A 13,232-nucleotide genomic window follows, 5' to 3' on the forward strand; every position below is an offset into this window, starting at 1 on the left:
AACACAGAAACACAAAGGGAGACCCAGAGACAGAGGGGGAGAAGAGGAAGGAAAATGAAGACAGGGAGGGAACCAGCCAACAATAAAAAAGGACAGAAAACGAGAGAGCCAACAGGAGAGAACTCTAGTGTGATCCGGGGGGGGGGGGGGGGGGGAGACCCCAAACCGGGGGGGGGGGAGAAGACCCCAAACCGGGGGGGGGGAAGACCCCAAACCAAACTGGCGGAGTGACTCGCAAAGAGAGCGAGCAAGGGGTGGATCTAAATCGGAATCACTTGTTCATGAGGAAATGGGGAGTGTTTGGAGTGTACGAGGCAGCTCCCTGGGAGTCCTCAAAGAAGCAGCTCTTCCCAGCAGCTGGGGGTGGTGGGGGGGGGGGGGGGGGCTGTGTGAACGAGTGCCATTCTCAAATTAGGGTCACTCTGACAGCTCGGGTCGTGCAGGAGCTGGTCTGCCCCCCCCCTTTAACAGCGGCGTGTACACACACAGAAAGTCACTAAGACACGGCCCGGGTGCAGGACCCTTCCCCCCCCCCCTTTTCACACACACATCTGAGCGAGTCGATCAAAACCTGGTCGGAAAGTCTGCTGCCTGTGTCTCCTGGTAACACGACACCCAGGAAGGGGGTTTCCCCATCAAACCTCCCGTTTCAAAAAGCACAACTCACTCCCACGCCAGGCATTCAACTTGGGGGGGGGGGGGGGAGAGGGAGAGGCCAGCTGTCATTTCACCGGAGTCATTTTTGTTTTCAAGCCCCCCCCCACTTCAAACCCCATCACTACAGCCCAGTTCATAAAAGCTGGGTTCGAAGACCCACTCCAGTTGGACTGGGCTCCAGGGGAGTGCATAAGGGAAATCCACCTTAAACACTCCCAAGGTCTGGGGAGATCTTTTTTTTAAAAAAAAAGCAACAGGTTACTCCAACACGGGTCAAATAAAATGTGAAAAGGTGGGGTGCGACGAGAACAATGGTTTAAGGTCCAGATTCAGCTCCGGGTGAACTGCAACACGTTGCTGCAAATTGCAACAGGCGATTGCAAATATCCAGGAAAATCAGCCTCAAAATAGCAACGTTGTCTTCTCAGGCCAAGGAGTGACATTATTGGGGGTGGTCAGAAACTCAAAAGGAGGGTTTTCCTCACTGCCCACGGGTTCGGGGGGGGGGGGGAGGCAGTAAGGAATTTATAGCTTGATGGACCAAGGAACAGAGGCAGCAATAGGGAGGGTAATTTTTTTTAAGACGAGAGGTTATGATAGCCTGGAATAGCTTGCCTGACAGGGGGGGTTGGAGGGGAGGCAGATTCAATAGGAATTTGCAGAAAGGGCGGGTGGACAACTTACCGCGGGGGGGGGGGGGGGGGAATAATACAGTCTTATTGGGTGGGTGGTGAAGGGGCAGGGACTGACACACAGATTGGCTGAATGGTCTCCCCCTGTGCTATCCCATTCTGTTTAATTCAGTCCCAAAGGCGAAAAGGCAACATGTCAAAAATAGTCACATCACTTTTAATGTTCACTTCCTCTCCCCTCGCCCATAGTGTGGATTTAAGAGAAATCTACACCGTCGCACAATTCCTCCCACAGAGATCAGGCACTTGACTATCTCTCACACACTCAGACTCTCACACAGTCACACATACATAGCTTCACAGTCACACACACTGCCTCAGTCTCCATTACATAGTCACACACACTCTCAGTCTCTCAGAATCAATCAGTCTCTTTCAATCACGGGAACCCAGTCTCCCTCACAATCCCACACACACACACAGTCTCCCTCACAGTCCCATTCACACACAGTCTCCCTCACAGTCCCACACACACACAGTCTCCCTCACAGTCCCACACACACACAGTCTCCCTCGGTCCCCACACACACAAACAGTCTCCCTCACAGTCCCACACACACACACAAATGCAGTCTCCCTCGGTCCCCACACACACAAACAGTCTCCCTCACAGTCCCACACACACACACAAATGCAGTCTCCCTCAGTCCCCACACACACAGTCTCCCTCACAGTCCCACACACACAAACGCAGTCTCCCTCACAATTCCACACACACTCAAACGCAATCTCCCTCAAGTCCCACACACACAAACACACTCGCTCACACTCCCACACATACAAACCCAGTCTCCCTCACACTCCCTCACAGACCCACACACAAATACAGTCTCCATCACAGACCCACACAAATGCAGTTTCCCTCACAGTCCCACACACAAATACAATCTCCCTTACAGTCCCCATACACACAAATGCAGTCTCACTCACAATCCCATACGTACACAAACACAGTCTCTTTCACAGTCCCCCCCCACACACAAACGCAGTCTCCCTCACAATCCCACACACACACAAACACACTCTCCCTCACAGTCCCACACACACACAAATGCACTCTCCCTCACAGTCCCACACACACACAAACGCAGTCTCCCTCACAGTCCCCCCCCACACACACACAGTCTCCCTCACAATCCCACACACACACAAACTCAGTCTCCCTCCCAGTCCCCACACACACAAACGTACTCTCCCTCACAGTCAAACGCAGTCTCCCTCACAGTCCCGCGCACACAAACAGTCTCCCTCACAGTCCCACACACACACAAATGCACTCTCCCTCACAGTCCCACTCACACACAAACACAGTATCCCTCACAGTCCCATTCACACACAGTCTCCCTCACAGTCCCACACACACACAGTCTCCCTCACAGTTCCACACACACAAATGCAGTCTCCCTCACAGTCCCACACACACACAGTCTCCCTCACTGTCCCACACACACAAATGCAGTCTCCCTCACAGGCTCACTCACACACAAATGCACTCTCCCTCACAGTCCCACTCACACGCAAACACAGTATCCCTCACAGTCCCACATACAAACACAGTCTCCCTCACAGACCTACACACACAAACACAGTCTCCTTCACAGTCCCACACACAAACGCCATCTCCCTCACACTCCCTCACACACAAATGCAGTTTCCCTCATAGTCCCACAGACACACACAGTCTCCTTCACAGTCCCACACACAAACGCCGTCTCCCTCACGCTCCCACACATACAAATGCAGTTTCCCTCATAGTCCCACAGACACACACAGTCTCCCTCACAGTCCCACACACAAACACAGTCTCCCTCGCAGTCCCACACACAAACACAGCCTCCCTCACAGACCCACCCATACAAATGCAGTCTCCCTTAGTCTCACACAGAAACACAGTCTCCTCACAGTTCCACACATACAAACTCAGATTCCCTCACAGTCCCACACACACAAACGCAGTCTCCTTCACAGTCTCTCACACATAAACACAGTCTCACTCACAGTTCCGCACGCACAGTCTCCCTCACAGTCCCACACACAAACGCAGTCTCTCTCACAGTCCCACACACAAACACAATCTACCTCACAGTCCCACACATACAAACGCAGTCTCCCTCACAGTCCCACACACAAGCACAGTCTCCCTTACAGACCTACACACAGAAATACAGTCTCCCTCACAGTGCCACATACACAAACCCAGTCTCCCTCATAGTACTACATATATAGATCCAGTCTCCCTCAGAGTCGCACACACTAACGAAGTCTCCCTCAGTCCCATACACAAACACAGTCTCCCTCACAGTCTCTCTGTCACACATAAATGCAGTCTCTCTCAGTCATACACAGTCTCTCTCAGTCATGCACAATCGCAGCCTCTTACAGTCTCTCAATCACACACAAATGCAGTCTTACTGTCATGCACAAATGCAGTCTCACAGTCTCTCAATCACACACAAATGCAGTCTTACTGTCATGCACAAATGTCTCTCAGTCACGCAAAAACACAAATGCAGTTTCTCTCAGGCACACACACTCACAAATGCAGTCTCCCTCAGTCTCAGTCATACACACCCAAACACAGTCTCCCTCGCAGTCTTTCAGTCTCACACGCACAGAGTCTCTCTCTCTTTCTCGCAGTCTCTCAGTCACACACACACACACACAAACGTAGCCTCCTTCACAGTCTCAGTCGCACACACAAACACAGACTCCCTCTCAGTCTCAGTTGCACACACAAACACAGACTCCCTCGCAGTCTCAGTTACACACACACAAATGCAATCTCTCTCGCAGACTCTCAGTCACACACAAACACAGTCTCCCTCACAGTCCCTCAGTCACACACACACACACGCACACACAGAGTCTCCCTCATAGTCTCAGTCACATACACACAAACACAGTCTCCCTCACAGTCTCTCAGTCACACATGTACACAAACACAGTCTCTCTCAGTTTCTCAGTCACAAATACATACAATGCAGTCTCCCTCACAGTCTCAGTCTCACACACACAGTTTCCCTCGTAGTCTCAGTCACAGACACAAACACAGTCTCCCTTGCAGTCTCTCAGTCACACACACGTACACAAACACAGTCTCCCTCGCAGTCTCTCAGTCACACACGTACACAAACACAGTCTCCCTCACAGTCTCCCAGTCACACACACGTACGCAAACACAGTCTCCCTCAGTTTCTCAGTCACAAATATATACAAACGCAGTCTCTCTCGCAGTCTCTCAGTCACACACACAATTTCCCTCGTAGTCTCAGTCACACACACACTCAAACGCAGTCCCCCTTGCAGTCTCTCAGTTACACATAAACACAGTCTCTCAGTCACACACAAACGCAGTCTCAGTCTCTCACACAAATACATTCTCCCTCAGTTGCTCAGTTACACATAGTCTCTCTCAGTCACACAAACAAGTCTCTCAACCACTCACAATCACAGTCTTACAGAGAGATTCTCTCACAGTTTCTCTCTCCTTCACACAGTTATATACATTCACACAGTCTCTCTCATGTAATCAGTCTCTCAATCACAGTCTCCCTCAAAACCAAAGTCTCTTGCTCCCTCACAACCGCACAAACACACACACACACAGTCTCCCTCACAATCAGAGTCTCTGTCTCTCCCTCACAATCACACACACAGTCTGCCTCACAGTCATAGAGTCTCTGTGTCTCCCTCACAATTTCACACACAGTTTCCCTCACAACCAGAGTCTCTGTCTCTCCCTCACAACTGCACAAACACACACACAGTCTCCCTCACAACCAGAGTCTCTGTCTCTTCCTCACAATCACACATGCACAGTCTGCCTCACAATCACAGAGTCTCTGCGTCTCTCTCACAATTTCACACACAGTTTCCCTCACAACCAGAGTCTCTGTCTCTCCCTCACAATCACACATACACCATCTCCCTCAGAACCAGTCTCTCTGTCTCTCTCTCTATCTCTCACACATAGTCTCTCTCACAACCACAAAGTCTCTTCTCTCCCCCACAATCACACACACACACAGTATCCCTCACAACCAGAGTGTCTGTCTCTCCATGACAATCACAGACACACAGTATCCCTCACAACCACAGAGTCTCTCTGTGTCTCCCTCACAATCACAGACACACAGTATCCCTCACAACCACAGAGTCTCTCTGTGTCTCCCTCACAATCACAGACACACAGTATCCCTTATTACCACAGAGTCTCTCTGTGTCTCCCTCACAATCACAGACACACAGTAACCCTCACAACCACAGAGTCTCTCTATCTCTCTCTGACAATCACAGACACACAGTATCCCTTATTACCACAGAGTCTCTCTGTCTCTCCCTCACAATCACAGACACACAGTATCCCTCACAACCACAGAGTCTCTCTGTCTCTCCCTCACAATCACAGACACACAGTATCCCTCACAACCACAGAGTCTCTCTGTCTCTCCCTCACAATCACAGACACACAGTATCCCTCACAACCACAGAGTCTCTCTGTGTCTCCCTCACAATCACAGACACACAGTAACCCTCACAACCACAGAGTCTCTCTATCTCTCTCTGACAATCACAGACACACAGTATCCCTTATTACCACAGAGTCTCTCTGTCTCTCCCTCACAATCACAGACACACAGTATCCCTCACAACCACAGAGTCTCTCTGTGTCTCCCTCACAATCACAGACACACAGTATCCCTCACAACCACAGTCTCTCCGTGTCTCCCTCACAATCACAGACACACAGTATCCCTCACAACCACAGAGTCTCTCTGTGTCTCCCTCACAATCACAGACACACAGTATCCCTTATAACCACAGAGTCTCTCCGTGTCTCCCTCACAATCACAGACACACAGTATCCCTTATAACCACAGAGTCTCTCTGTCTCTCCCTCACAATCACAGACACACAGTATCCCTCACAACCACAGAGTCTCTCCGTGTCTCCCTCACAATCACAGACACACAGTATCCCTTATAACCACAGAGTCTCTCCGTGTCTCCCTCACAATCACAGACACACAGTATCCCTCACAACCACAGAGTCTCTCTGTGTCTCCCTCACAATCACAGACACACAGTAACCCTCACAACCACAGAGTCTCTCTATCTCTCTCTGACAATCACAGACACACAGTATCCCTTATTACCACAGAGTCTCTCTGTCTCTCCCTCACAATCACAGACACACAGTATCCCTCACAACCACAGAGTCTCTCTGTGTCTCCCTCACAATCACAGACACACAGTATCCCTCACAACCACAGAGTCTCTCTGTCTCTCCCTCACAATCACAGACACACAGTATCCCTCACAACCACAGAGTCTCTCTGTCTCTCCCTCACAATCACAGACACACAGTATCCCTCACAACCACAGAGTCTCTCTGTCTCTCCCTCACAATCACAGACACACAGTATCCCTCACAACCACAGAGTCTCTCTGTCTCTCCCTCACAATCACAGACACACAGTATCCCTCACAACCACAGAGTCTCTCTATCTCTCTCTGACAATCACAGACACACAGTATCCCTTATTACCACAGAGTCTCTCTGTCTCTCCCTCACAATCACAGACACACAGTATCCCTCACAACCACAGAGTCTCTCTGTGTCTCCCTCACAATCACAGACACACAGTATCCCTCACAACCACAGAGTCTCTCTGTCTCTCCCTCACAATCACAGACACACAGTATCCCTCACAACCACAGAGTCTCTCTGTCTCTCCCTCACAATCACAGACACACAGTATCCCTCACAACCACAGAGTCTCTCTGTCTCTCCCTCACAATCACAGACACACAGTATCCCTCACAACCACAGAGTCTCTCTGTCTCTCCCTCACAACCACAGAGTCTCTCTGTCTCTCCCTCACAACCACAGACACAGACACAGACAGAGAGACAGTAAAGGCAGCCTGGCCCCCCCACCTTGGAGTAGATGCCCCAGGAGAGCTCGGTTTCGATCACCATGACAACAATGCCAAACATGCCGAAGATGAGAGCGTAGTCGCTGAGCCTCTTCCTCTTCTCGAACAGAGCCCGGCGGTGGCCGAGCTTGTAGCCGATGTTCTGGTTCTTCCTCCGGGTGCTGCTGTGTCCGTGGCCGGTGCCCCCAGGACCGCTGGGGTAGGCTGGGTGTTTCTGGTGACAGGAGAGGAGCTGCTGCTGCTGCTGCTCCCGGCAAGAGATGACGATCTCGGGCGTGTTGGCCAGCCGCTGGTGATGCTGCTGGCAGCCGAATAGCTGCGCGGGCTGCGAGTCCGCCTCGGGGGGCTCGATCAGGTTCCTCTTGGAGGTGCTGAGGCTGCTCAGCGGCTTCACCACGCCGCCGTTATACCTGCAGCTGCTCATGGCGATCTCGGTGAAGGGGTTGCTGTCCCGGCGGTGGACCAGCGGGCTCGCCTGGCGGTGCTTGGCCGCCGAGGAGGAGGAGGAGGACGAGGGGGGGGGGGGGGTCGCCCAGGTACAGGAGGCTCCCGGGCCGGGAGCTGGGAGCCGCCGGGGGGGGCCCGGGGGGGCCCGCCCGGAACACCGGCGAACTGGAGGCCAGCAACTTGGGCAGGAGCTCCCCCCCGCCCCCGCCCGCCGACTGACATTTCAGCGGCTCCTCCTCCAGATCCCCTACCCCAGAGTCGTGGCAGTGCCCAGCCTGCGAGGCTTCCATCGCCTTTCCCTGGGGGGGGGGGTGGGTGCAGCAAGTGTGGGGGGGGGGGGCAACCTGGGCTCTTCTGCTGAACGAGGAGCTCCAGCTCTCTTGCCTTGACCCCCACCCCCGGGGGCACAGTCCCCTCACCCTCACTCACACAGAGTCAGTCTGCCTTCAGGTGGAATGGTAACTCTCTCTGTCTCTGTGTCTCCGGGAGCCCCCCTCCCCACTCAGTGCCTGGCCCCCACTAACAGCTCGGAGCTCAGCAGCTCCCACTAACCCCTGACCGCCTCCTGCTACTGTCCCCATCCATCCTGCTCCACCTGAGCTCCGGCAACCTCTGCCTTCCCTGGCCACCACTCCCCTCCCTTCCCCACCCAGCGCCATCCCCCTTCTCCCGGGCTCCTCCTCCCTCTCTTCCCCGCCTCCCTCTTCACATTCGCTCGCCCACCCGCCCAGATACCGCCTATTCCTCCTCCTCCCTTCTCCCTCCCCTCCTCTTCCCCCTCCCCTTCTCCTTCCTCTCCCTCCCCATCCCCATCTCCTCTCCCTCCCCTCCTCTTCTACAGGACAGGGACAGCACGGGGTTAGATACAGAGTAAAGCTCCTTCTACGCTGTCCCCCCATCAAACACTCCCAGGGACAGGGACAGCACGGGGTTAGATACAGAGTAAAGCTCCCTCTACACTGTCCCCCATCAAACACTCCCAGGGACAGGGACAGCACGGGGTTAGATACAGAGTAAAGCTCTCTCTACACTGTCCCCCATCAAACACTCCCAGGGGCAGGGACAGCACAGGGTTAGATACAGAGTAAAGCTCCTTCTACGCTGTCCCCCCATCAAACACTCCCAGGACAGGGACAGCACGGGGTTAGATACAGAGTAAAGCTGCCTCTACGCTGTCCCCCATCAAACACTCCCAGGACAGGGACAGCATGGGGTTAGATACAGAGTAAAGCTCCCTCTACACTGTCCCCCCATCAAACAGTCCCAGGACAGGGACAGCACGGGGTTAGATATAGCGTAGAGCTACATTTCTGCTGTCTCCCTCACACACTCCCAGTGCAGGTACAGAGTAAAGGGTAGCGCTCTCTCGACACTGTCCATAACAATTACTCCCAGGACCAGAAAGGTACAGTTAAGGATTAGACACAGAGTGAAGCTCCCTCTAGTGCTTAAAACTGAAACTCCCTAAAACTGTCTCTAAACTCTCTGAGGACAGGGACAGCACAGGGTGAGATACAAGAGTAAATTCCCTCCCTTGGATCAGAAGTAAAGCTCCCTTTATTTCTTTGAAAAGGCCCCATTTGGGGCATTGTACAAATATAATTCAACACCTGACAGCACAGGACCCACCTTACTCTCCACACCATAGTGTTCGGTGCATTAGCCAGAGGGAAATGGGACTGAGTGGGTTACTCTTTGGAGCGTCGGTATGGACTTGTTGGGCTGAAGGACCTGTTTCCACACTGGGGGGAATCTAATATGTCAGGTGTAGCCGAGATAGATGGAATGAATCCTTAGAAGAGTATAAAGGCAGGAGGAGTACACTTAAAAGGCTGCATGGGTATGTGAATAGGAAGGGTTTGGAGGGATATAGGCCAGATACTGGCAGGTGGGACTAGATTGGGTTGGGATATCTGGTCAGCATGGACGGGTTGGATTGAAGGGTCTGTTTCTGTGCTGTACATCTCTATGACCCTACGACAGGGATACACACTGTATTCATTGGACGGGTACACATACTCTGCACACTAGGCAGGAATACACACTGTATACATTGGACAGGTACACATACTCTGCACACTCGGCAGGAATACACACTGTATACATTGGACAGGTACACATACTCTGCACACTGGGCAGGAATACACACTGTACACACTGGGCAGGAATACACACTGTATACACTGGGCAGGAATACACACCGTATACATTGGACAGGTACACATACTCTGCACACTAGGCAGGAAGATCACACTGTATAAATTGGACAGGTACACATACTCTGCACGCTAGGCAGGAAGATCACACTGTATAAATTGGACAGGTACACATACTCTGCACACTAGGCAGGAATACACACTGTATACATTGGACAGGTACACATACTCTGCACACTAGGCAGGAATACACACTGTATACATTGGACAGGTACACATACTCTGCACACTAGGCAGGAATACACACTGTATACATTGGACAGGTACACATACTCTGCACACTCGGCAGGAATACACACTGTATAAATTGGACAGGTACACATACTCTGCACACTAGGCAGGAATACACACTGTATACATTGGACAGGTACACATACTCTGCACACTGCGAAGGAATACACAATGTATACGCTGAACAGGTACACACATCCTGTACACTGCTTGGGAATAAAGAGGAAATACACTGTATAGAAGCATCCAGTATATTGGAAATATGCACATACTGTATTTACAGGGTATTTCAGTGGATATTCAGTAACACTGTCCTATGTAACTGTGTATAACATTTCAGTGTACAATAATTAACACGTATGTTTAACTGTGTATAATATTTCAGTGTATATTAAATAACACTGGCATGTGTAACTGTGTACAATGTAACAGTCTATAATATACACTACTGTCCTGCGTATAATACTTCAGTCTATAATAAATAACACTGTCCTGTGCAACTGTGTATAACATTTCAGTCTACAACAAATAACACTGCCCTGTGTGACTGTGTACAATACTTCAGTCTATAATAAATAACACTATCCTGTGTAACTGTGTATAATATTTCATTCTATAATAAATAACACTGTCCAGTGTAACTGTGTATAATATTCCAGTATATAATAAATAATACTGCCCTGTGTAACTGTGTATAATATTTCAGTCTACAATCAATAACACTGTCCTGTGTAACTGTGCATAATATTTCAGTCTATAATAAATAACACGGTCCTGTGTAACTGTGTATAATATTCCAGTCTATAATAAATAACACTGCTCTGTGTAACTGTGTATAATATTTCAGTCTACAATACATAACACTATCCCATGATACAGTGTATAATATTTCATTCTGTATTAAATAACCCACTGTGCTGTATAACTGTGTATAATATTTCAATCTACAATACATAACACTGTGTGTGTAACTGTGTAATATTTCAATCTATAATAAATAACACCGTCCTGTGTAACTATGTAGAATATTTCAGTCTATAATAAATAACACTGCCCTGTGAAACTGTGTAGAATATTCCAGTCTATGATAAATAACACTGCCCTGTGTAACTGTGTATAATATTTCAGTCCACAATACATAACACTGTTTGTGTAACTGTGTGTAATATTTCAATGTATAATAAATAACACTGTCCTGTGTAACTGTATATACTATTTCAGTCTATAATCAATAACACTGTCCTATTTATCTGTGTATAATAATTCAATCTATAATAAATAACATTGCCCTCTGTAACTGTGCATAATTTTTCAGTCTATAATAAATGACACTGTCCTGTGTAACTGTATATAATATTTCAGTCTATAATAAGTACCACTGCCCTGCATAACTGTGTATAATATTTCAGTCTATAATAAATAACACTGCCCTGTGTAAATATGTATAATATTTTAGTCTATAATAAATAACACTGCCCTGTGTAACTGTGTATAATATTTCAGTCTATAATAAATAACACTGCCCTGTGTAACTGTGGATAATATTTCAGTCTATAATACATAACACTGCCCTGTGTAACTGTGTATAATATTTCAGTTCATAATAAATAACACTGCCCTGTGGAAATCTGTATATTCCAGTCTATAATAAATAACACTGTCCTGTGTAACTGTGATTAATATTTCAAGCTATAATAAATAACACTGTACTGTGTAACTGTGTATAATATTACAGTCCATAATAAATAACACTGTCCTGTGTAAGTGAGTATAATATTTCAGTCTATAATCAATAACACTGCGCTGTGTAACTGAGTACAATATTTCAGTCTATAATAAATAACACTGTCCTGTGTAACTGTGTATAATATTTCAGTGTATAATAAGTAACACTGCCCTGTGTAACTGTGTGTAATATTTCAGTCTATAAAAACTAACACGGTTCTTTGTAACTGTGTATAATATTTCAGTCTATAATAAATAACACTGCCCTGTGTAACTGTGTATAATACTTCATTCTATAATAAATAATACTGCCCTGTGTAACTGTGTATAATATTTCAGTCTATAATAAATAACACTGCACTGCGTAACTGTGTATAGTATTCCAGTCTATAACACATACCACTGTCCTGTGTAACTGTGTATAATATTTCAATCTATAATCAATAACACTGTCCTGTGTAACTGTGTATAATATTTCAGTCTATATTAGACAACACTGCCCTGTGTAACTGTGTATAATATTTCAGTCGAGAATAAATAACACTGCATTGTGTAACTGTGTATAATATTTCAGTCTATAATAAATAACACAGCCCAGTGTAACTGTTTATAATATTCCAGTCTATAAAAAATAACACCGCCCTGTTGTAACTGTGTCTAATATTCCAGTGTATAATAAATAACACTGCCCTGTGTACCTGCTTATAATATTTCAGTCTATAATAAATAACACAGCCCAGTGTAACTGTTTATAATATTCCAGTCTATAAAAAATAACACTGCCCTGTTGTAACTGTGTCTAATATTCCAGTGTAGAATAAATAACACTGCCCTGTGTACCTGCTTATAATATTTCAGTCTATAATAAATAACACTGCCCTGTGCAACAGTGTATAATATTCCAGTCTATAATAAATAACACAGCCCTGTGTACCTGCTTATAAAATTTCAGTCTATAATAAATAACACTGCCCTGTGTAACTGTATATTATATTTCAGTCTACAATACATAACACTGTCTTGTGTAACTGTGTAATATTTCAATCTATAATAAATCACACTGTCACATGATGCAGTGTATAATATTTCAGTCTCTATTAAAAAAAACACTGTGCTGTATAACTGTGTATAATATTTCAGTCTACAATACGTAACACTGTTTTGTGTCACTGTGTGTAATATTTCAATCTATAATAAATAACACTGCCCTGAATAACTGTGTAAAATATTTTAGTCTAAAATAAATAACACTGTCCTGTGTAACTGAGCATAATATTCCAGACGATAATAAATAACACTGTCCTGTGTAACTGTGTATAATATTCC

General features: G+C 47.6%; 1 protein-coding gene across 1 annotated transcript in view; it reads right to left on the reverse strand.

The window, feature by feature from the left end:
• LOC140453938 (small conductance calcium-activated potassium channel protein 3-like) overlaps window positions 1-8,354 on the reverse strand; it is a 131,428-nt gene extending 123,074 nt beyond the window's left edge. Inside the window, 2 exon segments of the mRNA XM_072548799.1 lie at window positions 7,289-7,787; window positions 7,789-8,354. Of these exon segments, the coding sequence (XP_072404900.1) occupies window positions 7,289-7,787; window positions 7,789-8,024 (735 nt within the window). The 5' untranslated portion in view covers window positions 8,025-8,354.
• Window positions 8,355-13,232: the final 4,878 nt, after the last annotated feature.

Source organism: Chiloscyllium punctatum, chromosome 28 (genome assembly GCF_047496795.1).
Source record: "Chiloscyllium punctatum isolate Juve2018m chromosome 28, sChiPun1.3, whole genome shotgun sequence".
Taxonomy (NCBI): domain Eukaryota; kingdom Metazoa; phylum Chordata; class Chondrichthyes; order Orectolobiformes; family Hemiscylliidae; genus Chiloscyllium; species Chiloscyllium punctatum.